Source organism: Lynx rufus, unplaced genomic scaffold (assembly GCF_022079265.1).
Source record: "Lynx rufus isolate CCGP_SWC_20201006 ecotype Redwood Valley unplaced genomic scaffold, mLynRuf1.p SCAF_6, whole genome shotgun sequence".
NCBI classification, from domain to species: domain Eukaryota; kingdom Metazoa; phylum Chordata; class Mammalia; order Carnivora; family Felidae; genus Lynx; species Lynx rufus.
In genome coordinates this window covers 51436965-51464601 of record NW_025814878.1, presented here as the reverse complement: position 1 = coordinate 51464601, position 27637 = coordinate 51436965, and the positions used below count along the sequence as shown (strand labels likewise).

General features: G+C 34.0%; 1 protein-coding gene across 1 annotated transcript in view; it reads left to right on the top strand.

Moving 5' to 3' along the window:
* Positions 1–10036: 10036 nt before the first annotated feature.
* Positions 10037–27637, top strand: part of LIN28B (lin-28 homolog B) — a 107485-nt gene continuing 89884 nt past the window's right edge. Inside the window, exons 1-2 of the mRNA XM_047101356.1 lie at positions 10037–10046; positions 10874–11061. Coding sequence (XP_046957312.1) covers positions 10037–10046; positions 10874–11061 — 198 coding nt within the window. The remainder of the gene's footprint in view (positions 10047–10873; positions 11062–27637) is intronic.

Genomic DNA, 27637 nt, shown 5'->3' with positions numbered 1-27637 from the left:
TAATGAAGGGTTTTAATATATATTAATGTTCCTTTAGAGGACAGAGTAAGAAAACATTTTCATAAAGCACACACATTCACTTCAATGTTGAACTTCTACATCTTTTATTTCATATATGTATATGTTGTATTTAAGTTATAGCAAATGTAATAAGTATCTTGCTTTAGGTTTTACTCTGATATTTGTGTACTGTGTTTGCTATATGATCTTAAGTAGTCATTTGAAACCTTTTCTCTCATATATTCTAAGAAAGAAAAGTCATATTGTTGCCTATTTTGCTTTCCAAAAGATGTATTTAGTTCAATGATAATTGAGACATATTGTAAATAGACTAATTTGTGTTGTAAACTGTAAGGTGAGTAATTTAGTAAACTATAATGTACTCTACATTTACATTATCTTAGAAAATACTAATAGGAGAAACAATTTGTTATTTAAATATCTTTTTAAATGTTGAGAAATTGTAGTAATGAGAATAATGACATACATAATTTTCCTTTTATGATAGTGAATGTTTTTTATTGCTAAATTACTTTTTGCCACCTTAAAGTAGCTTGTTTTTTAGAGGTAAAAGCTAACATGTAAATTGAATTGAAATAAAGTTCTGAGTAACATGTAGTAGCATTTTATTTTTATCTATTACTACTCAATTCTTTGGGCTTAAGAACTTGGCAATTTTTAAAGAAATTACAGCGTATAATGCAGAATAGTAAACACTTTATTTTACATTGAGTAGTTACAATAGTGGACTAACAGCAATATGGAAAGTAGTTGAGAAGAATATGGTTACATATTTTAACAGGAGGAAATATGAAATCTAAGAGTGTAGTGAATAGAGTTTATAAGTTAAGTAATTTTATAATCGTGTACATTGAAAATAAAATTATTGAAATCACTTTACATGTACATTTACATTTGCAGCAGTCAAATAATTAATTGCCTATCACATTCTCTTTTATAAAAATACGGTTTTAAGAAAATTTTGTATACAAGTCCACTTAATTCATAAAAGGCATCCTAGGAATAGTCAGCCAGGGTTCAGAAATTCATTAAGTCATTGGTTCATTAAAAACTATGTATTGAGCACTAAAGAATGCTAAGATCACAATGATGAGATAAATATATGCAATCCCCTCCACCCCCCACCACCATAGAGCATAGCATCAAGTTGGGATAGGGACCATTTTCATGGGTTATTACAGTCATAATTTTGGTATGGTATTATATGGAGAGGCATTATACTCGGTATGGAACAATAAGCAAAGGAGATCTAAGCGGAGATTTAAATGATGAATAGGGATTGTTCTAGTGAAGGGGCAGAAAACCTTACTTTACGATGTCACAGTTTTAATTAGATTTTTGTTTTCTAAAATTTACTAAAAGTTATGGTATCAAATGAAAATACCCATGTATAAAATTACAAAAAGCTGTTTTTGGAGTATACATGCATTTAAAGGCTTATTTTTTATTCTTTATCATTACTTCATGTCAAAATACAGTCACCTATAGTAATGATATGAACATATAATATTTACCTATCTCATTCCTAAAATACTCAGTAATCATTGGGTAGATAGATTTTAATAACCATATTTAAACTTAATTCTACTTTCTTTACCTAGTCTTGTTTTTGGAAAGTTTTAAACCGTTACTTAGCATCAATGAAATACATTAATGTCTATCAAACAATTCTTTTTATTTGAAAGGGATGATAATATTAAAATTGTCAGTAACCGAAAAACATCATATGGTAAGTTTGGATAGTGAAAAATCTGAACATCTTTATCACTCAAATTTATAGTGTATTTAGTAGCTAACTTTCTTACACCCTTTGATTTTCACTTTTTTGAGTCTACTGCTTATAATAATTTATATGAATTATTTGAAAAAAGTTTTTGACAAATCCCTATTGACTGTTTTTATGTTGGTTTGAACTTCTCCATAACTATAAGCAGATAGAGAGGATTAAGCATAGGCTGGGGCTACTAGAATAGGAAAACATGAGCTAGGGTTTTGCTGAAGTTTATATCTAATATTTAAATGCATGTCCACATTAACCAAATGTACAAAATAAAACAATATAGACTCAATATAAAGGACAGCTCTATTTCAGTAAGTTTTAATGAATTTTATTAACTTTAGGGTCTGTCATTGTCTTCTAGTTGTAAACACAGGATAAATGAAGGATTTAATGCATAGAAGTTAACGTGCCTTTTGTTGACAATATTCCTCTATTCTTTTCAAATCGTACTCAGTGGGATTGTCATCCTTTGTAGGAAGAATCTTGGGTCACCATTCAGTAGAACTTTACACTTGGAAAAGTCTCCATTTCATTTTGAGAAGACAATTAGATTGCACCTCAAAGAATTTACACATTATGTTTTATTTTTCGTGAGTTGATACAGTAGATTGAGCGTGTAAAACTTAGTTAAGGGAAGAAAGACAACCCTGGGTGGTAGCAGGTGAGTGGATGCATGTTCAAACTAATCTATTTTTCCAAACCTCAATAATTCTGAACCCAGGATAAAAATAATTCAGTTGCCAGCAGGAGTTTCTCTTCTAATTGCTATACTTCATTACTGGACAACCTCTTTATTGCAAGTTTTATTGTGTCGTGACATCTGCCCATGGATATATTAGAAACATCAGTACTTATTCATAGTTTTGAAACAAGAACTGTTTTTGCTTTTTAAAATGTAGGTTCATGCATGTTAGATACTGTTAATTAAATATACTTAATAATTAAGTGTACTACTATTAATTTTTTTCTCACAAAGCATTTGAATGTAATGGACCCAATATGAGTGGTATAGAACCACAATTAGAATCACACAATTTATCTTCTAAAATCTATCTGAAGAGAATTGTCAGTTAAGTTCATCAATAAAATATTGTGTGTTAGGTTGATTTTTAACTGTGGTTTTAAAAAATGGGATTTTGGAATTACGGTGTAAAATTAAGCTTTAAAAATTTTTTAAACTGTATTGTTCATGAAATTGGCTCATGAACAATTAAGAGTAATCTTAATGGTCTTGTGTAAAATGTTTTTTTAAACAAATGTCCTTTAATAGGAATGAAAGTCGAGTTTATGCCAATTGGTTATATGATTTTGCTAGGTGAGTCTTAAATTGTTAAAAAAAAAAAAAGTTTACAGGTCACTTCACAGAGCCAAACACCTAGGCATTTTATTGCTTTCTAATAAGCCGTTAAACTGAAGAAGAGGCAATTAAATAGGCAATTAATATAGTACTTACTTGAGCTCTCTGATTTTAGGTTCTTCAGAAGACGATGAGGTCATTCAACCAGGTTTCATCAGCCCCAGGTTAGTCTGTACTTTTTTTCCCCCCCAATTAAATATTTAACTTGACTAATGTTTTAAAAAGATTACTGGAGACATATAAGAAAACTTGACAGCCCGCATCAATTCTCCACTTTGGCAAGATGGGTACCATATCCTACTGTACTCCAGATGATTTCATCTATAAACTGATATTCCCATCAGAATGGCATGGATGAAGTAGTCTAACTCCTTTTCCTTCTGATTGTTAAACATTTTTCAGGGAATTTTCTTAATTTAGGAAGCTCCATTTATTTTGCTTCTCATGAACATGTACCAAATTTGTTCCTCATTATACTGCAAAAATAAATCACTTGAACTTTCAATAATTTAAACCTACACTGTAAAAAACATATATCCTTTTGTTTACTTAGGTACTGTAAAACCTATACTTTTGGTATATATTTTCTTGTATTACTGAAATTAACTGAAAATTTACAATACTTTTCAGTAACAATTCTATTTGATAATCTAATATTTTAGCTTCTGCTCTGATGAATTTAGTGTCTTGGATCTACTCTTGATTAATACTGTTTTGAAAACACATTTAAGAGCTATAATATGACAAAGTTTGTGAGCATTAATAAGTACAAATGAAAAGATGTTATTCTGTTATTAAGCTTATTAAATATAGGACTGTAGGTAGCAAGAGGAATTAGTAGGGATCAAATTTTTAATGAGGAAGCCACTGAGAGGCTTTGCCATTTGACAAACACTTTGCTTTTTTCTAGAGTGAATCCTTTGACATGGAGATGATGCTCTTAATGAGTATCATGAAAAAGAAGATTCTGGAAAGTTACTACAATACTTTATTTTACCACCCAGTTGCCCCTTACTATTGATTATGTTTTTTTCTCCAGGGGCAGGTGGGAGGCAGTCCAGAGACCTTTTTCTTTTCTGTTGGGAAATAATGTTAACACCAATGTGTTAAGTGACTGCAGTAAAGTTTCATGTCTGTGTTTCCTTGTGATTAAAAAAGGGCTGGCCAGGGAGAGATTCCACTTTGACCAAAAGAAAGGTTATTTCCAGATATTACATGGAAACTGAAAGATTTGAACATTGACTGGTTGGTCTCACTTTGCAGATGAGGAAGCTGAGACTCAGAGAAGCTCAATGACTGGCCTAAGGTCATAAAGTCATTAATATGGGACCAGAACTCTGGCTTCAGTTTTCTTTTTTTCCCTCCTTTTTTTTTTTTTTTTAAATTGTATTTATTTCAAGTATTCTCTCTACACCCAATGTGGGGCTCAAACTCACAACCTTAAGATCAAGAGTTGCATGCTGTAACGGTTCTAACCGACCGAGCCAGCCAGGTGCCTGTGGCCTCCAGTTAGATGTTTTCTTCTCCACAGATTTGCTTCCCACACAGGCATCTTTAAAACCTGAAGATGTCTTCTCACTTGCCTGATCTTTTACTCCTGGTCTTCTTTTCCTTCTCATTTTCCATCTCCCTGACCTCTTCTCTCAGATAAGCCCAAAGTGATGATATTAAGAGAAATAACTTGGAAACAGTCCACACTCTTTTTTCAGCTGATTATTTGCTTTAATGAGGTTAAGTTTTAAAGAATAAACTTTGATTCATTGCTTTGGGAGACAGGGAAGGAATTGTATGTTTATGTTATTTAGTGTCATTTCTACAGACAGAATATTCACTGCAAAAGTATCTTTACATTATGGAGACTACATGTTTAAGTTGTACAGGTGAAAAATATGAACTTATTTTTAAAATAAAACATGAAACTTCTTTTTGTGCTGTTTTGGGCAAAATAATGTAATGCTTATTACTGAATGATTTTTGTAACCCAATTGCTGTTCCATTTGAAATCATATAAGGAAATATTGAGCACATTTCAGAAAATATTTGTTAGGAGTAACAAAAAAAATTATATTTCTCCTTTTCGTTGGGAGAGAAGTATGTTAACAGAGTAGGGCTTTTTTTTTTCTATTCGTTTTTTTTTTTTAAACGAAACTTTCTACAAAATGGTGGTCTTAAAATAATGCCCCTTTCTGAATTTAATTGTATTGCTTTGAATACTTTGCTGAAACATAACTGACCAAAAAGAAAGAAAGTTGCTTGTTTTTGAAACATGAAGGTAATTTGTCTGGAAAACTTAAAATTTATGCTAATCGGTTCCTGTTTTTCCATAATTTAATTATACCTGGGGAAATGTGTTAAGATATTTAAGGCAAAAGTTTAAGAGAGTTTTACAGCTGTGTAAGAGTTCTCAAATTGGAACAATTGTGTTTAAGCCAGAGCATTTTGCTTCCAGATAAGGAAATTAAATGAGAACGGAATTTTGCTTTTTGGAAACAAAAACAAAATACCCCCCCAATTCTGAAGTGCCTCTACTATAAGACCAGCGCACCCAGGCGAGTACTCTTTCATTTGACTCCGTATTATAAGAATTTGAGGAAAAGTTATTTGCCAGCAATGCCGGTGGTTCGCTGAAACGCAGCGGGTGGGAGGGATGGGGAACACTTTGCCCGACGTGTGGGTCCGCAGTTTTTGAGCAGGAAACCTCACCCCGGGGCCAGAGAGCCGCTTCCCTAAAATCCTCCGCGGTCGCCGCTCCACCTCCTTCCCCGCGGAATTCTTTTCCCGATCCTCTAAAGGCGCATTGCCACGTTTTCCTGGCTTCCCGAAAGGACGGCGCCAGGGGTCTGTCTGAAGACAGCTCCATTTTAGGTTTGGCCTGTTGGGGGAGTGAGGGTGGCGGTGGTGGTCAGTCCCTGGGGGCCTGGTTCCCTCTCCCCCTTGACCTCACTTCTCTTAGGGGAGACTCTGACCTGCCACAGATAAGGGACCAAGTTATAAATTTTATACATCTGGAAATGCAGTAAAAGTAGTGGATTGTGCCAGGTGTTGCCTTCAAAATAGTGAAGGCAAGGGCTTCTTTTGTTTGGTGTTCTGGGGGCGAAAGGACAAATCTAAACGCCCCTACTAATGAGAAATCACCAGCCTTCTTTGGAAGGTTTGACTTCTAGAGAGGGGGTGGTGATGTGATGAATAAGGGAAAGGTGACTGGGGAGGGAGGGTAAGGGGAGAGGAAGTTGCTGGGGCGGGAGGTGGAGGGAAAGGGCGGATCCGCTGGCCTGGGGGTCTTGGCGACCCTGGGAGGCTAGCTGGGCGGGAAGGCGCTCGGCTGCGAAGGCGGCGCAGGGGCTGCAGACCCCAGCCCCATTTGCCTGGAGGAGAGCGCGGGTGGAGTCGCTCACCGCAGTGCCACTGCCCCTCCTCCTAGTTTTAAGAAGAACCAAAGCATTGTTTCTGCTGTAATAGAAGTCACTGAAGTCACTCATTGCTTATAGTTGACAACGACGTTGGCTCAGGCACCTCTTTGGGCTCCTTGCATTGTACTCTTAGAGGTAAAAGAAAAAAGAAAAGAAAGGAAAAGAAAACGGTCGATGAAATGTGTACTTCGTTTTTTTAAACGAAGAAATCTTAGATTGTCATGACCAATGGGCATGTGATAGGTTAATTCCTTAATTTTTCTCCCCAGTGCGTTGATGATTCTTTGTAGGTACCTGAACTCATTCTTAAAACATTTTGAAAGAACTATGGTAAATCAAACTACTAAACATTTGGCTTTCACAAATATAAAACATGCGTTTTGAGTCAAGCACAGGTCTTTCTGGCACTAAAAACAAGTAGGAAATGAGAAAAAAATTAAAACCAGAAGACTTCAGGAAGGTGACAAATTGGAAAGCATTCTAGGAGATTCATAGGACTATTTTATGTGAAAGAAGCACTCTAAGAGCTTAAAGAGATTATGGTTAGTTTTATAAAAAGGATCTTAGGCTCAAAAGATTGGGGGGGGGCAGAAAAGACGAATCTATTGAAATGACAGTGCCATATCCCCCAAATAGTAGTATTTTTCTGTGTGTGACTGTGTCTCCCTTGTCAATTTCCTCCCCTCCTCTCCCTTCTCTTCCTCTTGTCTTTTCTACCCACCTCCCTCCCCCAGGTATGTAAATGTATTTGACTTAAATTCCTTGTGAATGAATGTTAGAGGATTTCTCTGAGTTCCCAGTTGGAAAAAGCCTTCTACACAACTTGAAAGGCTGATGTCCCTCTCAGGAAATGAATGAGTCGATAACCTCTGACACCAGTGACCAGTCCAGTGAACCCTACCTTAATTCCACTAATACTGGAGGCCGCCAATCAGGCAAGACTGTGAATCTCATAACCATACCATTCAGTGTAGTTCAGTTATGGTATTTCACACTTTTAGTATATATTTATATATTGATAGTTTTGAGTTACATCAAATTTAAGCATAAACACCTATAAGCATAAATCCACCTATATGTTGTTTCTGATTTTCTAATTAAACTATTTTCTAATTAAAAATAAACAACAGATAAAATATTGTTTACCATAAATGTGTGTTGGTGACAAAACCAAACTATAATGCTCTGTGAATTTTATAATTACTTTCATATAAATAATAACACCTCCCTTCAATTTACATGAGTACTTTTTTAGATTATTTTTCTGTTACCAGATGTTGATTTTTAAAAGTAATTCTTTTGTTCAAAATATAACAAAACTTATTTTGTTCAAAATATATAAAACTTATTTTAAATTTTTTCTATTTCCTATATTATGTGAAATGTTTCCCCTGAAATGCCATCATTAAAGTTACTTCATTATAGGTCAGTGTAATCAGTTGATTTCTACTATTAAAATAGTGCCTAAAAATGTTTTGTTAGCAAATAATTTTTTTTGAGAGCTTGGAGCTTTTGTTACTCTTGCAAAATCATTTGGATTTTTACACTTTTGCTTTCTTTCCCAACCAACTGGAAGGTGGTTATTCTCCCCAAAGTAAATAAAATGAGAAAGCTTTGCCTCCTTTCCTGAGAAACAACAAAAGAAAAACACGAAAAATCTTTCCAAATTGATCAATCTTGATTGATGCCTTTTACCACAAACAGCTGAAAAGAACATATTTACACACACCCGTTTATTTGTTCTGCACTAATTAGAATTTATATTTAGTTGTTTACTATGGGGAGGAGGTGTAAAAATAGGTGCATTCTGTGGATTTTCAAAGCTTTTAGATTCAGAATCCCCACATTTTAGTTTGTGTGAAACAGTATAAGAGTTAGAGGAGTGTGGGCATGTTCCGAGATCGGGGAGGGGGATTGCGGGTAAGGTGGGGGAGGGTCAACCCGGTAGCTTTGCCGAAGGGAAGTGGTATCTGTACAGTTTCTCCGTAAACTGCTTGTTTAAGAAAATGGGGGGTGGGGTGGGGGAAAGAGTGGTGGTGCATTTTAATGTTTCAGAGACGGGGTATGTTTTGTATTTTAAAGGAAGTAAGGCATTTCTAGTGGATCTATAATATTTACTGTAGTATTCGATGAGGGCGGTGATATTGGCGTCAGCGTCCAGTCATCAACAATCGTTTGAATCAATTTGAAAGGTAAAGGGTAAGCGTTTTGAAACTGGGGCCAGCCAGAGAAGGGATGGAAGGAGCCTAATCCGTTATTAAATTTTCGCTTCTTCGACTCTTCTGTCCATTGGCGGTGGACTTTTTAAATGTCAGGGTCCAATCAGTATGATACGAATTTACCTTTTCTACTCCACTTGTCCCCTTTCTTCTCCCCTCCCCCCGCCCGTGCCCGCTTTTTTTCTCTCCCCCCCCCCCCCCTTCTCTGGCTCTGCTGCTGCCTGTGCTGGCGCTCCCCTCCCCCTCCCTGCCCTACGTCGTCTTGCTCTTGGGGAACAATCGCCACTGATTGAGGTTCACTCTATGTTAGGCTGGAAAACTGGGCTGTTATTTAGGAAGTCATTAATCACATCTCCTCCCCCGGAAAGAGATGGCGGAGAAACCTGTGAAGTACAATTCCCCGTTCAAAATGTTCCGAAATGATGAACCAAAACATAAATTGAGTACATGAAAGTGCTAGCGATTTTTCCAGTAAGATCTAATTTTAATCTAAAAAAATTTCGGGGCACGGTCAGGGAAATGTGTGCTTTGGTCTTATTGTAGGTGTATGTTACTATTATCTCAAGTTTCATGGAGATGTAATTAGGTTTAATTAGATCCTTTGTAAATTACACATTTTCCTCTCAGAATTGAGTTAAATATGAATTTCTTTGCCCCAAGCAGGTTGACTGTTACGGAGCAGCTGACTTAGGGGAGAAAAAGCGTAACATTGGTTGCTTTATTTAGAGGGCTTTTTCCCCCTAAATGAGATTATTTAGACAGGCTTGTGTGTAAGGCACGCGTGTGCACATATATGACCATGCCGTTTTTTCTAAATCGACGATTCACAAGGACCCTCCATTGTGTCTAAGTAAAAGCACGAAATCAGCATTCTGATTTATCGCAAAGAAGCGTCCCAAATTGTCTTTAAGATAACATGTTTGAGTTTTTCATGTTCATTCATAAATTATTTTGATGTCAGCATAGATGAAATGGCGATTGGTTATCTCTTCCTCTTGCCAGCCCCTTAAGGATCCGAGGTGAAATTAGTAGCAAGAAAGCATGTAATTGACAAAGTCACGTGGCTCAGGGGGCCAGAAACTGGAGAGAGAGAAGAGAAAAAAATCAAAAGAGGGAAAGCACATTAGACCATGCGAGCTAAATTTGTGATCGCACAAAATCAAGATGTTAGATTGATTCAGAAGATCACTCCGTTCCAAAGGGAAAGTTTTCATCTCACGAGTTTGGAGCAGAGGGCCCGTGGGGCAACATGGCCGAAGGTTAATTTTCTTTTCTATTGTTTTACTGTGATTTTCTCTCTTCCTTTCTCTCCCCCCCTCCCCCTTTCCCACCCTTCTTTGCCCGTCCTCCCTTCCCCTTTTACCCCAATACTGGGCATTACCCCCACTCCCCATCGCGCAATGGGGCTTTCTGCAACCTATTGTTATAGATCTCCAAAAATGTTTTGTACCGCCCACACTGATTCACAACTTGAAAAGCTTTCAGGGGGCTATTGTTTGAATTGTTTGAGTGTGATTAAGCGCAGTTTCAGTTAGTGAGCCCGAGAAAACTTTTATACACCTGCCCCCTCCCCCATTCCACCCCAACTTTAATTGAAAGTTATTGGGGGGAGGGGAATGCACATTGCAAATAACCCTGGATTCACTGCCGCTGCATGTGTATTAACTAGCTCTAACCATCTTCACGATTTCTCTTTTCTCCTCGTGCCCGCCGGAGAGAATAGTTACGCCGAAATTTTCTTTTTGTAAATGGGACGAGTGTTAAGTCAGCAATGTGCAAGTAAAGTATCGCATGCTGTAACCGTAATATGTGGCCGAAAAAAATGGAGTTAAATGAAAAAGTACACGTATGTACAGAAAAGTGGAAGTTGATGTGATCGATAGAGCAGTGTGGCTCCCTCCTCCCCCGCTTCCCCTTTTAACCCTTTCATTTTAAATATTTTCTGTAGAAGAAAAGAATCAACCTTTATTGGAGTTTCTTTCTGTTTCCTTCCCCCACCCCCCACCCCCAAGCAGTTTTTTTCTCTTTCAGCGAACAGTTTGGGAATACAGACTAACTGACTTTTTTTTTGTCCTGTTCTACTCAGGCGGGGCAGGCAAAGGTGGTGGTGAAGGGCCCGGGAAGCTGCCGGAGCAGGCAGAGGAGGAATCCCAGGTTTTGCACGGAACTGGCCACTGTAAGTGGTTCAATGTGCGAATGGGATTTGGATTCATCTCCATGATAAACCGAGAGGGAAGCCCCTTGGATATTCCAGTCGATGTGTTTGTGCACCAAGTAAGCCAAACTTTTTCCCCCTCTTCTCCTTTTACCATGTGCAGGATTTGGTCAGTAGTTTTGTCAGTGGTCATACGCTGAAAGACAAAATCTTCCTTGCAGTCAGGAGTTAATCCGGTATGTGTATGGTCCCCTTACTGGGTATCTTTTCCTAAACAGAAAATGAAATCTTTGAAATTTCACCGCTTGGCTGCTGGTTGACTTTATTAGCAAGTTCTCCTCTTCATTCGACAGCGAAATTGCTGTAGTGTAGCTTCCGGTGTTATCGGTTACAATATACTTCGTCGTCTGTGCCTAGTGAATGAATGGGGAAATGAATGAAGAAACAGGGATCACTTAAGTTTAAAAAAGCAAACAAACATAGTTTTGCTATTGTAGGACACCTTTTAGACACCTTTAGTCACACCAGATTCCCCTATTATATTTCTGCCTCCTTGGTAGTCATTTGTAGGTTTAAATAAAAATAATTTGATTTCACAGTAAAATAAGATAGAACACTATTGGTCTACCATGGATTTGATGAAATGCCCAAGGATAGGTTGGTTGGTAGTCAGACATTTAGAAATGTGCTCCCTTTTAGGGCATAGGTCCAAGGAGACTGTCTCTTTAAGAAACTGAACTCAAAAAAGCATGTGGCCAGCTGTGGCTCTAGCTTGTGTGTCTAAAATGTGCTAGTCTGCCAGTTTGGGTAAATTTCCACCATTGCTTATATTGTGTTGTAATTTTTTTAAGATGCTTAAATACCAAACAGAATGTCATTGCTTATCATTTTCAAAAATTTACCCAGAAACAAGTAAATTAATACCTCTTCCATTTTTACTCCTATTGCTTAATCTCATCATAGTAAAAAAATATATATTTATAATTTGCAGGTTTGATTATTGCATTGAAAGAAGTTAATTCTCTGTAATGAATCCTTAGGAGTAAAGGGATTTAAGACCAAAGAGGTTTGTTTTGGCTTGACATTTAAGTATTAAAAATTGAATGAATGGCATTCAGTACCACAGGTTGCCTGACAGATACATGGAGAAAATAGTATACTTGCATGAAAATTATATATTTTATTTGATACTGTATTGCCCCTTCCTGGTAATGTTTACAACCTCCTTTATCCCCAAGGAATATCATCTTAAAATTAAGTATATAAACAGTAGAAACATATGAAACCATTCTGTTTTGATCTGTTGTCCTGTGGTGGTTGGTAGCTTCCTGACCTTGCTGTGTGGTGTATGTTTTCCTTTCCTAAAGACCTGGCCATCATTATTGGCTGTTTACATGTGGAAGGATCAGCATAATCTGTGAATTGAAACAGGATTTAAATATGTAAATAGTAGTCCATAGACAAGCTACTGGATTTTATGCCTCCTACTTTATATTGTAAAATGAACCTACATTTTCAGCTTTTTCCCTCCCTAGACTGAATGACTTGAAATCATTGACAAATTCATTTTCTCTCAGGCTCTGGCTTTCCCCACTTTGAACCTTCTTTAGGTTGTTAAATTGTTCTTTACGATCTCATAAATTTGTTTTATAGATGAATGAAAAAAAATAGCCCTTTTCTTCTTTGATCACACCTTGTTATAATTTGGTTTTCTATGTTTTCCTTTTAATACTTTCAAATGCTAGACATTTTATTAACCAATATTAATGTTGAGAACCACAAGACATCTAAATTTAAGGTATTTAATGATTATATGTTGGTAAACATATGTATGTCCACTGAATTATGAAATACCCTATTGCGGGAAAAGTTTTATTTATAGATTGTAAACAGTTTCTAGAGTACAGCTATAGATTATTAACATTCAGTTGCTTTAATCCTCTGTTACAAGTCATGTATTTACTCAAAAACGTATTAAAATGGGGAGATAAAATGTATTTTTCAGAAGGATATATCTAGATACATTCTTGGGAAGAAGTATGTAAAAAAGTTGATAAAACTTAAGTATTAGCATTTTTGTGATGTAAAAATAGAGCAGTGATATTCTTTAAATTTGAAATTAGAAAGTGATACTTTAGGGAGTTTTTTTGATGGCTACAGTATTCGTTTTTTGAAATATGTTTCACTTTTTTACTAGGGAAAATTATTGCTTTATTTTTTTCTTCTTGATTTTAGGCTTTGGGAGAAATTTCTGTCTTCTATTGGGACTTACACAAATTGCATATAAATCATATGAATAATTGTTCTGAAAAAGGCAGAATCCTACAGATTGTAGCCAGGCAATTTCAAGTAACAATTAGATGGTCATAAATGATCTGTGCAGGTATCTTGTCAGCATCACTTACACAATCAGGTTGCAATTCAGGACCATTTTACAACAGTTTTTAAAATACTTTTAAAATCATTCTTTTATTGCCATTTTTACTGTACGAGAATTTTTGAAAGCATACCATATTAATGTATCATTCAAATTAATTTTTTCCCTGTAATGTCTATGTGCTATTTTGTTATGAAAGAATAAGCATTGTAGATAATTAGGAATTTTAAATGTTTAACTGTACAATATCATTATTTTAAATACATGCAATTTCTTTTTGAGTATTCAGAAGTACACGTGTCATTGGATTTTTTTAAGTATCATGAAACATTTTTAATAGTATATATTTGGGGAAATAAAAAAATAATTTTAGTTTAATATAATATTTAAAAATTTATGCCAAGGCTCCCAGGATTTTTTTCTCTTGAAAAGATATTTCTACAGATACTTCAATAATAAATAAATATATAAAAAACATACAATTAAATAGGACTAGCAAAAAAATCCTGACTGCAAAGAACTGCACATCAAAAACAATTTAGTTGCTATGAAATGAAGAGAAGATATGCATATATATTGTTCAGTTGCTATGAAATGAAGATACGCATGTGTACTTTTAAAATAGAGCTGTACGTTCTTAGTTACATAATTCTACTTAAAGTATGTTTGCAAGAATACAGTCAAACTTTCTTCTAGTCTCTGTAATGTCACCAACTTCTCAAAAATAAACATATGACTTAGCTAATGTACCTTCCCTGTCCTTAATTGTTGATAAATGCAGTGAGGACTCTGCTGTATGAGGATGGTGTGTGACCATTGGTGGTTTAAAATGTCAGTCTTATTTGACTTCCTAATATTGTGATTTAAATGGTCATATGATTATGGATTGGCAATAATTATATGTATTCTGACACATTAATATGGAAACCTGATAGTGTTTAATAATATTTGTAAAAACTTACAAGAATGTGTAAATATTTTGTGAATTTCCTTAGAGTTTATTGCTTTCGAGTTGTTCCTTAAAATACTCAATATTTAAAATTTGACAGTTTTCATGATGACTTATTTGTAACTAGGGTATATTTGTAGGAATTTCTTACTTTAGAATCCAGTGCAAAACACAGAGATTAGTCTTTCAATTGAAGTAAGAATATGCATACATGGTTAATACAGATTTGTAAGTCTAGGTTACTAGTAAGGTGATGTCATCAATGTACAGTTAGTGTGTAAGTGTTAATAATTAATAACTTCTATTAGTTTATTATTAACAGTTAAAAAAATTGCATCCACAGTTAGATTGTGGGATAACATGTTTAACTTACTTGGAAAGTTCTCTTGTAACTTTTTGAAATGTTATAAACTTTGATAGGACTTAAATATTTGATAATATTTTAGATAAGTCACATGGTAATTAAAATGAGATCCTTTTGGAGAGGGGCAGTGTTACCCAGTAACTACCTGTTGATGTTTATTATAATTTACGTTTTCTTTACATAAATTTTGATACTTATTTTCAAATAAATATTCTCTCTCTCAATGAGATAAACTTTATTTTGTTCAGGGGAGGGATAGAATCCGTTCTCCTTACTGCCCTCTCTTCAGCTCACTTGCATAATATTTTCTTTGTTTGTTAGTTATATATTTGGAATTCTTTGCCATCAATTATGGTATACAGAATTTTTAACATAAATGTATTTCATCTATTTCACTACTTATGTAAGAATTTCTTCTCAAAGGGAGTAATTTCAAAATGACTAATTCACCTACCATTACTTGATAGGCTTAAATACTTATTAATAATTTGGTTGGAATTCTTAATTTACCTTTCAAATATGTTGATATTTTCATCTTATGCTCTTTATTTCTGGTTTGTAGTTTGATCTTAATGGAAAACACAATTGTCTATATTACGGCGATTTTATATATTTTATGTTCCTTTTATTACTTTGTTCAGAAAACATCTCAAAGTAATGGAAACAGAAGAAATAAGAATAATTACTGTAACAGATAAATTTAAAGCATTTTTATTAATAGTATAGGGTATAAAAACATTTGGAGATTAACAGTTTTTAAATATATGAACATTTGAAATATATGCAGTTCAGTTGATGTAGAATAGAGTTCATGTCTCAGTGATTAATTAATTATACAATTTATGAAAACATTTACTCCATTGTGTTCATGTTTAAGGATTTTTCGTAGTATTTCATCACCAACTTATTAGTCATCTTTGTTTTTATCGTAGTTTGGCATGAAAACATTTTTCACATGTAGAATAGATGTGATTATTATTATTCTTGGGACTCTTGAAAATGTCAGTTTCAAAAATTATTTAGACAAAGTAAAATCTTGGAAATTAAAAAAATATCATATAACAGAGCTCATTTGTTAGCGAGTTATGTATAATTTCATATTTGAAAATGGTTCCTAATGCTATCAGGTTTTCAAGATGATTTGCCCAGTTGACCAATTTGGAAGAATCCCAAATGAAATAAAGCTATTTAATCATAAAATCATATTTGAAGTCATTTAAATCCAAATTTTATGACTTTTATTGTCTTTACAGATATTGGATACTTCTGATTTTCAAATGCTGGTCCATTTTCAAGACCCTTTTTTGTTTACTTCTAAAAAGATACTTTTATTCTAATTCAGTTTAAACATGAAGTATGAATTGGGCACATTTAAGACAGTCTTCATGTTAAATAGTATTGGTGAATATCAACTATACTTCAATAAAAATGAATAAAGATCATTGTTGTAAGTCTTAGATATTTTCCTCATTTTTGATTCTTCTTTTTTAAAAGACTTCACAAAAAATGAAGGCAATAAATCAAAGGATTGTTTTTTAAACAAATACGTAAGAGAGAAACAACTTACAAGTATGTGGCATGACAACTTTAACCTAACTTTAACTGATCTTAGAATGCTTGGTTTTCATAAAAAGTGAACAACTTCTTTTTTGCCTGCATTCAACATGGTAGATAAAAAGTGAGTTTATTGTTGTAAATTTTGTTGTTTTGGGGCAGCAAGGAACCCTTATTATTTAAATTTGCCAGAATTCTTTCTGTTCAGAAATTACATAGATATTGCAGATGGTTTTTTTGTTTATCTTAACTGAGTAGTTCTTTTGGTATTGTGATTAACCTAAAAGTTTGGAGTTAAAAATATGGTGTGCTGTGTTTTTATTTCTAATCCAAGTATAACCTAAGCAAATAAAGTGAGGATATTTCTGATTAATTAAACTGGAAATGTATTACTTTAAGGTATGATATTCTTTGGGCTTGATTTGGAACTACATGTGAAATAAAATACTTTCTTATTATCAGTTCTTTTTATCTTGAGATATTTCTCACTGAATTTTAAGTAACAAGAAATTCAGTATATAGTTCAGTATATAGTTATTATAGGTTATGGCATTGTAACATAAACAGTCCATAGAAACATAAATGGTTTACATTTTTCTCTAAAATAATTTGATTATAACATCTTCTGATACTGAAAAGTTCACAGTAATATATTTAAGAAAATACATTGCGGATCAGTAAGATACATTTAAAAATTGTCTTTTAATGAGTACTTCTATTAAAAGAGTAACAAAAATATTTGTTATATTGCATTTTGATACATCAAGATTAATCTTACTTTCCATCTAGCAACAAATTGGAAAATTATCTAAAGATTACAGCCTCCTGCCCAGTATCTAAATATTTGACTGTTTGGAGATGCTGTCTAACATAAGACTCATAGATTTAGTCTTATCTTTCTTTCCACAATCAGTGGCAAATTGGAGTAATTAATACCTGACTTTTCAGGATGTTGTGAAGCATAGAGATACTGTCATATAATTTGCCTGGCAAGTGTGTTTAACAAACTAAAATGTAAACAAGTCCTTGTCACAACAAAATCACAGATAGGTTATTTTCAGTGGCATATATTCATAGTAGAAAATTAAATTGGTACCTTCTTTTATGTGCTCTCTTTAAAATTGGGCAAAATGTGTTGTATAATGTTAATAGCTTAATCTCCGTTGCAGTGAACTACAAAGCATTTTATTATAATTTTATGGCATAAAATATTGTGTAATATTGTTGAAAATACCAGGATATAAATTGAGATGTGGGAATGACTTGGTTACATAGATTGTTTTAATAGTTTTATCATGAGATTTTACCTGAGTATTTAGTTGTATATATCCAGTTGTGTATTCTTCAGTGTAAGCTGAGGGAAAAAATACTGTTTTAAGTAGACCTGCTGCAATAATTTAATACTTTTTGCTCTAATACTAATTATTTAGTCTTTGTGAGGTACTATACAGTGGCAGAGCTTCTAGTCAAAAAGATCACTGTTGAAATCCCAGTTTATTGTTTGTAGGGAAAGTGAGTAACCTTGTCAGTGTCTCAGGGTCCTGTAAAGGGAGGGGACAAAACGGTGACCACTTTAGTATAGGGTTATTATGAGGATTAAATGTTATTACACATGTAGAGCATTTAACACTGAGCCTGGCAGAGAGTAAAGGCTCAGTGATGTTTGTTGTACATAGTTAGCATTACTAAGAAGAGGTAGTGTGGTAGAGTAAGGGATAAAGCATCAGAAACGAAGGTTTAGATCTGGCTCTGCCACTTGGTGGTTTTCTTACTTCTGACTAGTCACTTCCTCTGAGCTTCAGTGTTCCCATGGGTGAAATGTGTTCAATAATATTTTTTCTCCCTATTTTTGTGGGTTAGGGTAAGGGTTCATTGAGGTAGTACACATGAAAATAATTTAAGAATTGTAACAATACCGGGTTTTCGTTTTAATCTTTATTTTGAGCACTGCATTTTTATTTATACCCTCATCATAAAAATTATCAGAATTTTTGAAAGATAATAAGCTCATGTCATTTATTTTATTTTTTTGCCTTGTCTGCTTATTGAAGTATAATATATAGAATAAAATTCACCAAATTTAAGTATACAGTTAGATGAGTTTTGACAAATTATGTAACCACTACCACAGTCATTTCATCACCCCAAAAAGTTCCCTTGTGTCCATTTGTAGTCACCCTGGAAGACAAGAGGTTCAGTTATTCTATATGATTATTGATAGGTCATAGTAACTGGTTAACTCACCTGGCTCTTTTTGTTACCTTAGACCTAAGCTACAATTCAGTTATCAAATACAGTCTGAACTTATCTTAATTATGCAAATTACCTTTTTACTAGTAGTTTCTGTGTTTGTGAAAGTGAGATTAATTAGTATGCATTTCACTGATCTTCAGTCTTAATTTCATTTATCCTTATGGTACTTTTTTATGCAGCATAAACTCATTGTTTACCTAAAGAGCATAATTAGGTTTATTGATACTCGTATTTCTTTTCAGAAATTTAATGAATTTATATCTCAACTGAGTAAACATTCTTAGAGGCGTAAATTGACAAGATGGTTTATTGTATAAAAGTATGGACTTGTAAGAAAATGGTTACTCTAGAAGGTTCCTGGCTCGATATCTATTCAACTATTTTGTTATTGATCACATAGTAGGTGTAAAGCACTTTTGGATGATAGATTTGAGAGTTCTGCTCTCCAGGGACACCTGGGTGGCTCCGTCAGTTAAGCTTCCAACTCTTGATTTTGGTTCAGGTCATGACCTCACAGTTTCTAGAGTTGGAGCCCCACGCTGGGGCTCTGCACTGACAGTGTGGATCTTCCTTGGGACTCTGACTCTCCCTCTCTCTCTGCCCTCCCCATGATCACACTGTCTCTGTCTCTTAAAATAAATAAATAAACTTAAAAAAAAAAGAGTTCTGCTCTCCAGTTTGCTATATATTCTTTTTATTTTCTTCTTCGCAGAATCTTTAATATGATCTTTCCAATTCTCATTCTTTTTATATGAGGTACAAAAGCAGTGGATCATTTTTTTCCATGGACTATTCACTTTCTTTTTATAAATCTAGTTACACAATGTCTGTCCATTTAATTTGGGGGAAAACTCTGATAAAACAATAAATGTTACTTTTCAGATTTTGAGCTAAATACAGCGATTTTCATCAGTCTTAAAATACATAGTTTTCAGATTTCATATGTAAAAACTATCTTTATCAATGCTTAGAATCATTTTATTGTGCTTTTAATAATACACTTAACTTTTACCAGCTGCTTTACCCTTTTGTTATAACAGTCTACTTTTTTTTTAAAAAGCCCACTTTCATTTATTACTTTGTTAATCTTAAAGTTGTCATTTATTTCAAAGTCTTTTAAGTGTAATTTGCTAATAACCTTAAGATTTTTATTAAGTTTTATTGTGCTATGTAGGTAAAATTCAAATTAATTTTACTCTGGCCACGATTTCTTCATGACTGTTTATTTCCTTAAGCTTTGTAAACAGTTGCGTAGGCCATTAATGATAGTAGCTAGAATGTTCCCAGATACTATATGCTTAAATTCTGTTATCTTAACATTTTCTTCATTCAGTTGAATTCTTTATCCTTAGTTCAGTCTGTAACAGAAGTCTGACAACACAGGTTGTATCTATTGCTTTAAATACTTACTGAATCAGTGATATATTGTGGAGCTTGGAATGAATTCTATCAACTGTTTTTCCAAAGTAGGATTTTAATAATACATCGATTTGCTTATAGTATGGAAACGCTTATACTTGGAGACTAATTCCACCTTCAACAATGTCCTTAAATAGATTAAATGATATTAGAAACACATACCTAACACAGTTCTATGTAAGCCATACATTTACAAAGATAAATGAATAAATTTTTTTCAACTTTAACAAGTGAAAAAAAAACCTTCTCTTTTTAGGACTGGTTGAACTATGAGTCAGAAATTTAATCAGAGTATTGAGTTCATTTATTTAACTCTCTAATTAAAATTTTTAGTTGAATACTAAATCTAAGGACAGTTGGACTTGCACGTTTGTCCCTTTCACTGTTTCCTCCCCCATGCCATTGAAGGATTTTGAATGGTGAGGAATTTGCGCCCTTTGGCTCAGGTTGCAGACCCACTTGATCAAGCCAGAGAAGCTGGGGTCAGAACTATTCATTGCTTATCTTTTCCTTGGGCCACTTGTAAATCCTGCCTTTCTGCTCTGTAAAAAATCTCTTTCTATCAGACTTATAATAAAGCCTGGAGTATAAAAATGGGCATAATAGTTGATGCTTGATTGTGACTCTACGTGGGTTGATTTCACTAATTTAGAAGTTTTTCACTGCATTGCAGCTTATTTGGTGTGTATAATGTTATTTAAATATATGTTCTTTCATAAGATATTGTAAAAGCACGCCGTCAGGAACGAGTGTGATGATATGATATTCCATCAGGTTGAGATTTTATGCCTTTGAAATGTAGTGATTATCTTTAAGTAAATTGAATTAGTTAATTTCAATCAGATCTATAAAAAAGAATCCCAAAATATTTATTTTGTTTTCATGTGCCTAATTTCTAGCATTTATACTGACATTTAAAATTTGCTCGAATCAACTATAGTACAAGTTTGTTAACTTTATCAATAATGGTGTGAAGACTTGAAATATAGAGTCAGGTTTAAACAAACACAAAACACTTTGTTCTTATCTCAGCATCCCTTAAAAGTATACAGCTCTAGTTCAGGACCTCAGGACCACCCATCACCCTGGACATTGGATACTCCTATTTATTCAAGAAGCTTGCGAAGTATCTGTGTGCCAGTGGGGGGATGGTGTGTGTATCTGTGTAGGGAATCACAGTTAGGTGATTTTACCCCAACAAAAGCAGCAACATTGTTTATAAACTGAATTATGTCCCTGTAGAATTTTCTAGTTGTGGAAACTAAGTTACATTAAGTGCCTGTTATTTTCTGTAGGCTTTGGTTGCAATTTTCACATTTTTGATGCTTTCAGAAGGTTACAGTGGGCCCCCATTAAGATTAACCTCAATCCATTACAGCTTTTTGGCTTGCAGGCCCCACCCATTGGCCTTGGATAGCTAATACCAAGCTTTTGTTTCTTCCTGTAGAAAGGAAAGGAAAGAAAACTGTTCTTTCTCTTTCATTGTGTAAGTCATGTGACTTCCCTTTTGGTTAGTTACAGATAGGATGGAAGTGAATCTCAAAATGAATATCAAAAGTTTTATGTTTGTATGAAATATTTGTTGAAATATTATTGAATTCATGTGTTTTATGCATTAAAATATTTGTTTTTGAACAGCTATACCTCATTTGACATTCATGCTGCTGTTTTTTTTAGGAAGCCAAAAGAAGATATTAAATAGATTTTTAAAATAATACTCATCTTTTTATCTACATTGTGGTAGTTTCTTAGTGTACTTATTTTTCTGTTATCTTTTGGCATCATTTGGGGTTTCTGAATTGTAGCTTATCCTCAGAACTCACAGTGTAAAGATAACGGGTGGTGTTTGGGATGATTTATCAAGGAAAAATTGCTGGTAGGAAAAGAAAGAAATGTGTTATAGGACTGCATGTAAATGTAAGAAGAAATGAATTGGATATATTTTCTCTTGTTACTCTTCCATTTAATCTCTTGCTAATAATAAGCAGTATAGCTGGCTGTTTGGGAGAAAATGCTATCGAGCTCTTAGGCTATTAATATCAATAGACAAATGTTTTACTATGAAGTTAGATAATATGAGGATAAATGTTGATATTTAGTTCTAATTTGGTGATTTAGTCATGATGTTATGATTTAGTATGAAACATTAAAGTTAATCTTTAAAGTTATTTTTGTTTGTCCTTAAACTTAAATATTTAAATTATCTTTTAGTAAATAGTATAGCTGCCACCAAATAATAAGTAAAATGTTGGAGACAATGGTAGTTTTAAAAGAGTATCATCTCAAAGATTTTTAAAATATAGTGTTATTTGGCACATATTTCTAAGCACGTTAATACTTTTAAAAGACTTTTGAGAAGAATACTATTTTAAAATCTAGGATGCGTTTTTTTTTAAATATTTTATTTCAATAAAATGTTCCAGGCTGTCCTTCCATAAAAAAAAGCATTGTTTCTTACATTTTTATAGTGTCATAGATCTTAAAGGACAATGATATTTAATCCAATGATTCTGTTATCAATCCAGGATGACTTGGTTAATTAGATTTGAAAATATGAAAAATTTGTAGAGATATAGAAAATCCTCTTAAGTTTCTATTAATAATGGTAGGTTATCAGCTTTTCAATAACAGGGATCTGGTATGAAGTCTGTAATTAATGTGTTGGTCCATGCTTTAGTGACATTAAAATTTATAGCAAGTGATTTATTTTGCATGTGCTTTGCAATTGAATATTTCAGTTTCTGTCTAATTCATGTAAATATTTATTGACATTTTATTTAACGTTTCAACTGTCACTACAATTTTGCTTTGGGGAAAAGTTTAGGGTGCCTTTCTATCTGTGATCGTCCCTCATTTACATTTGGGTAGCAAGCTATTCATAAAACACCAAGGCTATTATTAAGTATTTAAATCTAGTAATGATATTTATTGTTGAAATAATCCATTTAGTGTCTTAGTGACACTGTAAGTTTAAAATAAAAAATAAACAAAACCCATGTTTAGAAAATTGCTACTGGGTTTTTTTGTGTGTGTGTACTACATGCTTCCCCCTCCCCAAACAAAATTTGGTATTAGAAGGCAAAAAGTTGAGCATTTTCCTTTTATAACCTTCTGGGTTTTTTTCTGCAATAATTTTTTTTTTAACTTGTGCAGAGAAAAGTAACTTTTAAAATGATTTCATATGGCGTTAAGTGACTTCATGTTTGTTCAAAATAAAGCTCATTTGTGGGATTAATGCCATTTGGGGTATTGTTACTTGTTTTCATGTGGGTTACTGTGACTATATGATTCTGGATTTTCTTTCTCTGAAAATAAACTTCATAGGGCCAAGTAAATATGGGCATTTGTTTCAGTACATATTCTTTATCTTAGTGTTGGGTATTTATTTTTGGAAAGACATTTTGATTTTTTTCAATGTTAACAAATAATGTTTGGGAAATTGTCTTGTTAGGTATTGACCACTTTTCCATCCTTTCTGCCTTCACTTTTAAAAGTATCTGGTCACTATTAAACCATTAATCTGTATAAAAGTAATTCAGAATTTCTCGTGATATTTAGTGTTTGATATATATTCAATTACCCAAATTTACAGAATCCAAATGATTTTTGGAAAAATCTCATAAAACATAGGAAAATGTTTTCAGAGTGAGATTTTAGTGCAATAGAATTCATTATTTTGACTTATTTTTAAAAATTTTAGCTATAAATTGAGAAAAGAAATTACTGAAATTATTAAAGCACTGTGTTGTTCCCAAATTATTCTCTGCCCTAACACATCATTTGATCTGCCACTAGGAATTATGAAGGCCCTAAGTGGACTCTCTTTAGTCTCCTTCTTCCCTTGTTTTTTCCCCCCTCCCCCTCCTCTCGCCTATTCGGGAAGGAAGCCTGAGGCCCTAGCTCTTAGAGATACCAGGAAAAAGCAATCACTCAGCACAAAGTGTCTGTCTTTAGCAGAAGTATCATCCCTTGGAGAGGAGAATGGTTGAGAAAAGGTTAATTATAGATAATAAGAGGTTTTTCAAATTTATTCCAAGTCAATTTAAAATTTGGTTTTGGTACAGATGGATATTACTGTAGTTACTCAAAAGGAAGTCTACTTTGTCTGTTTAAGGCATTAGCAAAGTGTAACCTAGTCCTTCACTTTTCTGTCTTTACTTAGCCTTGGTTAAATCCTTTATACTTTATCCAGTGGCTATTGCCAGTAATTTTCCTAACACTGAGGAGGATGAGTTATAAACAAACACAATGGATGGTTAGGCAATATTAACATTTCTAAACAGTTAATGATATTTGTAGTATTTTCCTAAATTTCCAAAGAAAGTGTACATGAAATGTTTTACTCTACGTCACTTGTCATCTGAAGATAATATTTTTTGTGTGTAACATACTTTTGCCTAGAGGAAGACTTTTGAATCCACAAACTGAATCATAAAATAGGCTAACAGTGAAAATAAATTGATACTGATAGATCTAGAAGTGTTGTAATTATTTATTTCCTTAGGTTGTTCACAAAACTCTTTTTTTCCCAAGAGGAGTAAAAAATGCAGTCAGTGGGGTAAACACTATAAACTGTAAGATTGCTGAAGGGCCCAAGTTTCTTCCATTGTACTATAGGTATTTCTGCTAGCACATCTCCATCTTACAGGGTAATCCCTTACTTAGCTCCACATGCATTTAAGTCTCTTCTCCTTGTTGACCCTGGTTTGAAAAACTTAAGCAGAATGGTAATGGAATCTCACAATTAGCCTAATGAGGATTTTAGAAGTCATAATTTAGGGAGGCCTGGCTGACTCAGTCAGAGGAGCCTGCAACTCTGAATCTTGGGGCCATGAGTTCGAGCCCCGCATTGGGTGTAGACATTGCTGAAATAAATAAGTACTTAAAAAAAAACCAACTCATAATTTGTATCAATAGACAATAAAAGTAAATATTACATAATACATAGTTTTTAAGGAATGAACCAAAGATAATTTGAAATTTTTAAATATTATGTACTTAAAGTGCAAATACAAAAATATAATAGCAAGTTATTTAAGGTAATATAAAAATGGTAACTTTAAGCAATCTTTTGGATAGAATAACTTTAAAAATACAGTTAGAATGCACTTACGTATTTCTTTCTATTGGTCCAACCCTTCTCCAGATAAACAGACATTTATGTTTGTTTTGTTTTGTTTTGTTTTGTTTTTTAGCTGCTTGATATTACTGATAAATTCCCACCACCGTATGCCTGGGGATACACTACACCATTTGCCACCATTTGATCCTATGTCCCAGTCATCCAAAACCACTGGTATGCACCAGTGCTCCCCTCAACCCAGGCTTCTGTTCTGTCAACACAAGAATACTGTAGCAATGCTGGTAATCATACCTCAGTAACAATGGCACAGAATGGTAACAGTGGTTATCATGTAACTTTTATAGAGTGCTTGCATGTGCCAAGTACTGTACTAAGCATTTTGTATCCATTAAATTTTGACTCTGAAAAAAGAGTTACTATTGTCTCATTTTTACAGATGAAGAAATGATCTTAGAATGGCAGATAGCCTAATTTCATGCAGTTGAACCAGCAGTATGATTCCTAGAGCAGTGCTCTTAAATCTCTGGGTTCCAACAACATTTTGTGTCTGCTTTTTATATTAATGTGCTTTTTTTTTTTTAAAGTTTATTCATTTTTTGAAAGAGAGAGAGCAAGCAGGAGAGGGCAGAGAGAGAGAGAGAGAGAGAGAGAGACAGAAAATCCCAAGCAGGCTCCACGCCATCAGCACAGAGCCCAATGTGGAGCTCAAACTCATGAACTGTGAGATCATGACCTCAGCTAGTGTGTGATCAGGCAGTTGTCCTTCCCCAGTCAGAGCTGTTTGTGAATTTCTTTAAAGTCCTCATTCTCTGAAGCTTCATTGGCTGTTTGTTTTCCGAATAAACTTTAGACTTTTTAGCCAGGCCTCCAAGGTCTTCATGATCTGATTGATTCTACTTACAAATTTTTCTTATCATACTTCTTATTTAAATTGTCTGATTTGCCAGTTAGAATCTGTCACTGTAAACATACCCTGCATTTCTTTATCTTTTCCTCTTTGCACAGATAATACTGTCTTTTCCCTAAATTCCTCCTGCATTTGCTTTCGGAAAGCCTGACCATCTTTCAGACTCCAGCCCCAGATTCAGGTCCTTCTGTCCTGAGGCCTTTCCTTATTCTAGCTAGTATTGCTGAGTTCCTTATAAACTCCAAAACTCTTTGTAAATAATGGGGTCACTTGCACTGATGATCTTCTGTTATATATTCTCCTACTAAATGTAAGTTCTAAGTGTTCTAAGTGGAATTGTTTTACCAAATTTTGTATTCCCTACAATACATAGGTGCATGCTTTTCATATAATTATTACTCAAAAAAATTTCTTGAGTAATGAAAACACATTACATTAGGGACATCTTCCTCCTGTCTTCCATTGGATAAGAAGATATGGTTTACTAAAAAAAAAAAAAAGTGGTTCGGCTTATAGGGAGCTAGCTGAATTCATATCGTCTGAAAGAGATATGCAAGCTCACCTCATTTGAAAGAAAACCTAGTGTTCAATTTATTGTCAGTTTGCTTTTTATGTCACTTACATGTTGGTTCTACGCTCAGTTACATATGGTAAATGCAGAACACTTTTGGGTTTCTCCATTCCAGCCTTTAGCAGAAAAGATGGTGGCTTCTGTGCTATATTTATTACCATAGTTTATTGCTAAGTCTATAAAGTGTGTGCAGTTTATCGGAGGGGAAGGACTGACCTAATTCTCTTCTTAAGTCCAGAGAACACTGACTTGGATATTCAATAAGTGTTTTAAGTGGCAATATCATTAGGGAGATGAAATGATACGAAATGCGAATCGTGGAGACCTTGGAGTGACATAGACCTGGGTTTGAATCCCAGCTCCTGTTCTGGCCAGCTGTTTGAATTTTGTCACATTACCTTACCTCAGATTTCCTATCTATAAAAATCAGGTAGCAATACTAATTTTATAGCATTGCAAGGCTCTGAGTTAATGTATTCTGAGTGTCTAGTCTCATGCCTGAAAGGAGAATAATGGGTATTCTGACTGTATATACACATATATACATACATATATACACATATATATATATATACACACACACACGTATATGTATATATATATTCTGATATAATGCAGAAAAGGATATCTGGTATAAAGGGATGGCAGGGCCCAAACTTAGCAAATAAATGAGACTAACCACACACTATGAAACTTAATGGAGAAAAGTATAGTTATCTATATCTTAGTTAATAACAGAAGTAAAAAGTATAATGAATGCAAGTCAGTTCCTCAAGTGCAGGATGGGGCTAATCTCTCTTGCTATCTGCTTGTGTGAAAAAGATCTATGGTTTTTGTTGTGGAAACGGTTGGTTGCATAGCCAGCAGCAGTTCCTTCCTTTCTTCTGATCAGAACCCTGAATCTTTTGTTCACGTATTCACCTCTATCTTTCTGTGTCCCTGGGAAAGACGACTCCATTCTAAGGTAGCTCTTATCAGTCTAAGCACTTGGCATTCTCCTCTGAACTGTTTCAAGTCCAGGAGCAGAGATGAGACCTAACTTGGCTTCTTCAGTAAGGAGAGGAGCAGTTACTTACATTTTACAATTAAAAGACTTACTGTTCTTTTATTTCTATGACTCTACCTTCTCTCTGCCTCTGTTCTTTTCCCTTGTATGGAACTTGCACCGGTTACATTTCCTTTTATAGGTACTGAGTTCCGATGTGGAGGACATGCCTC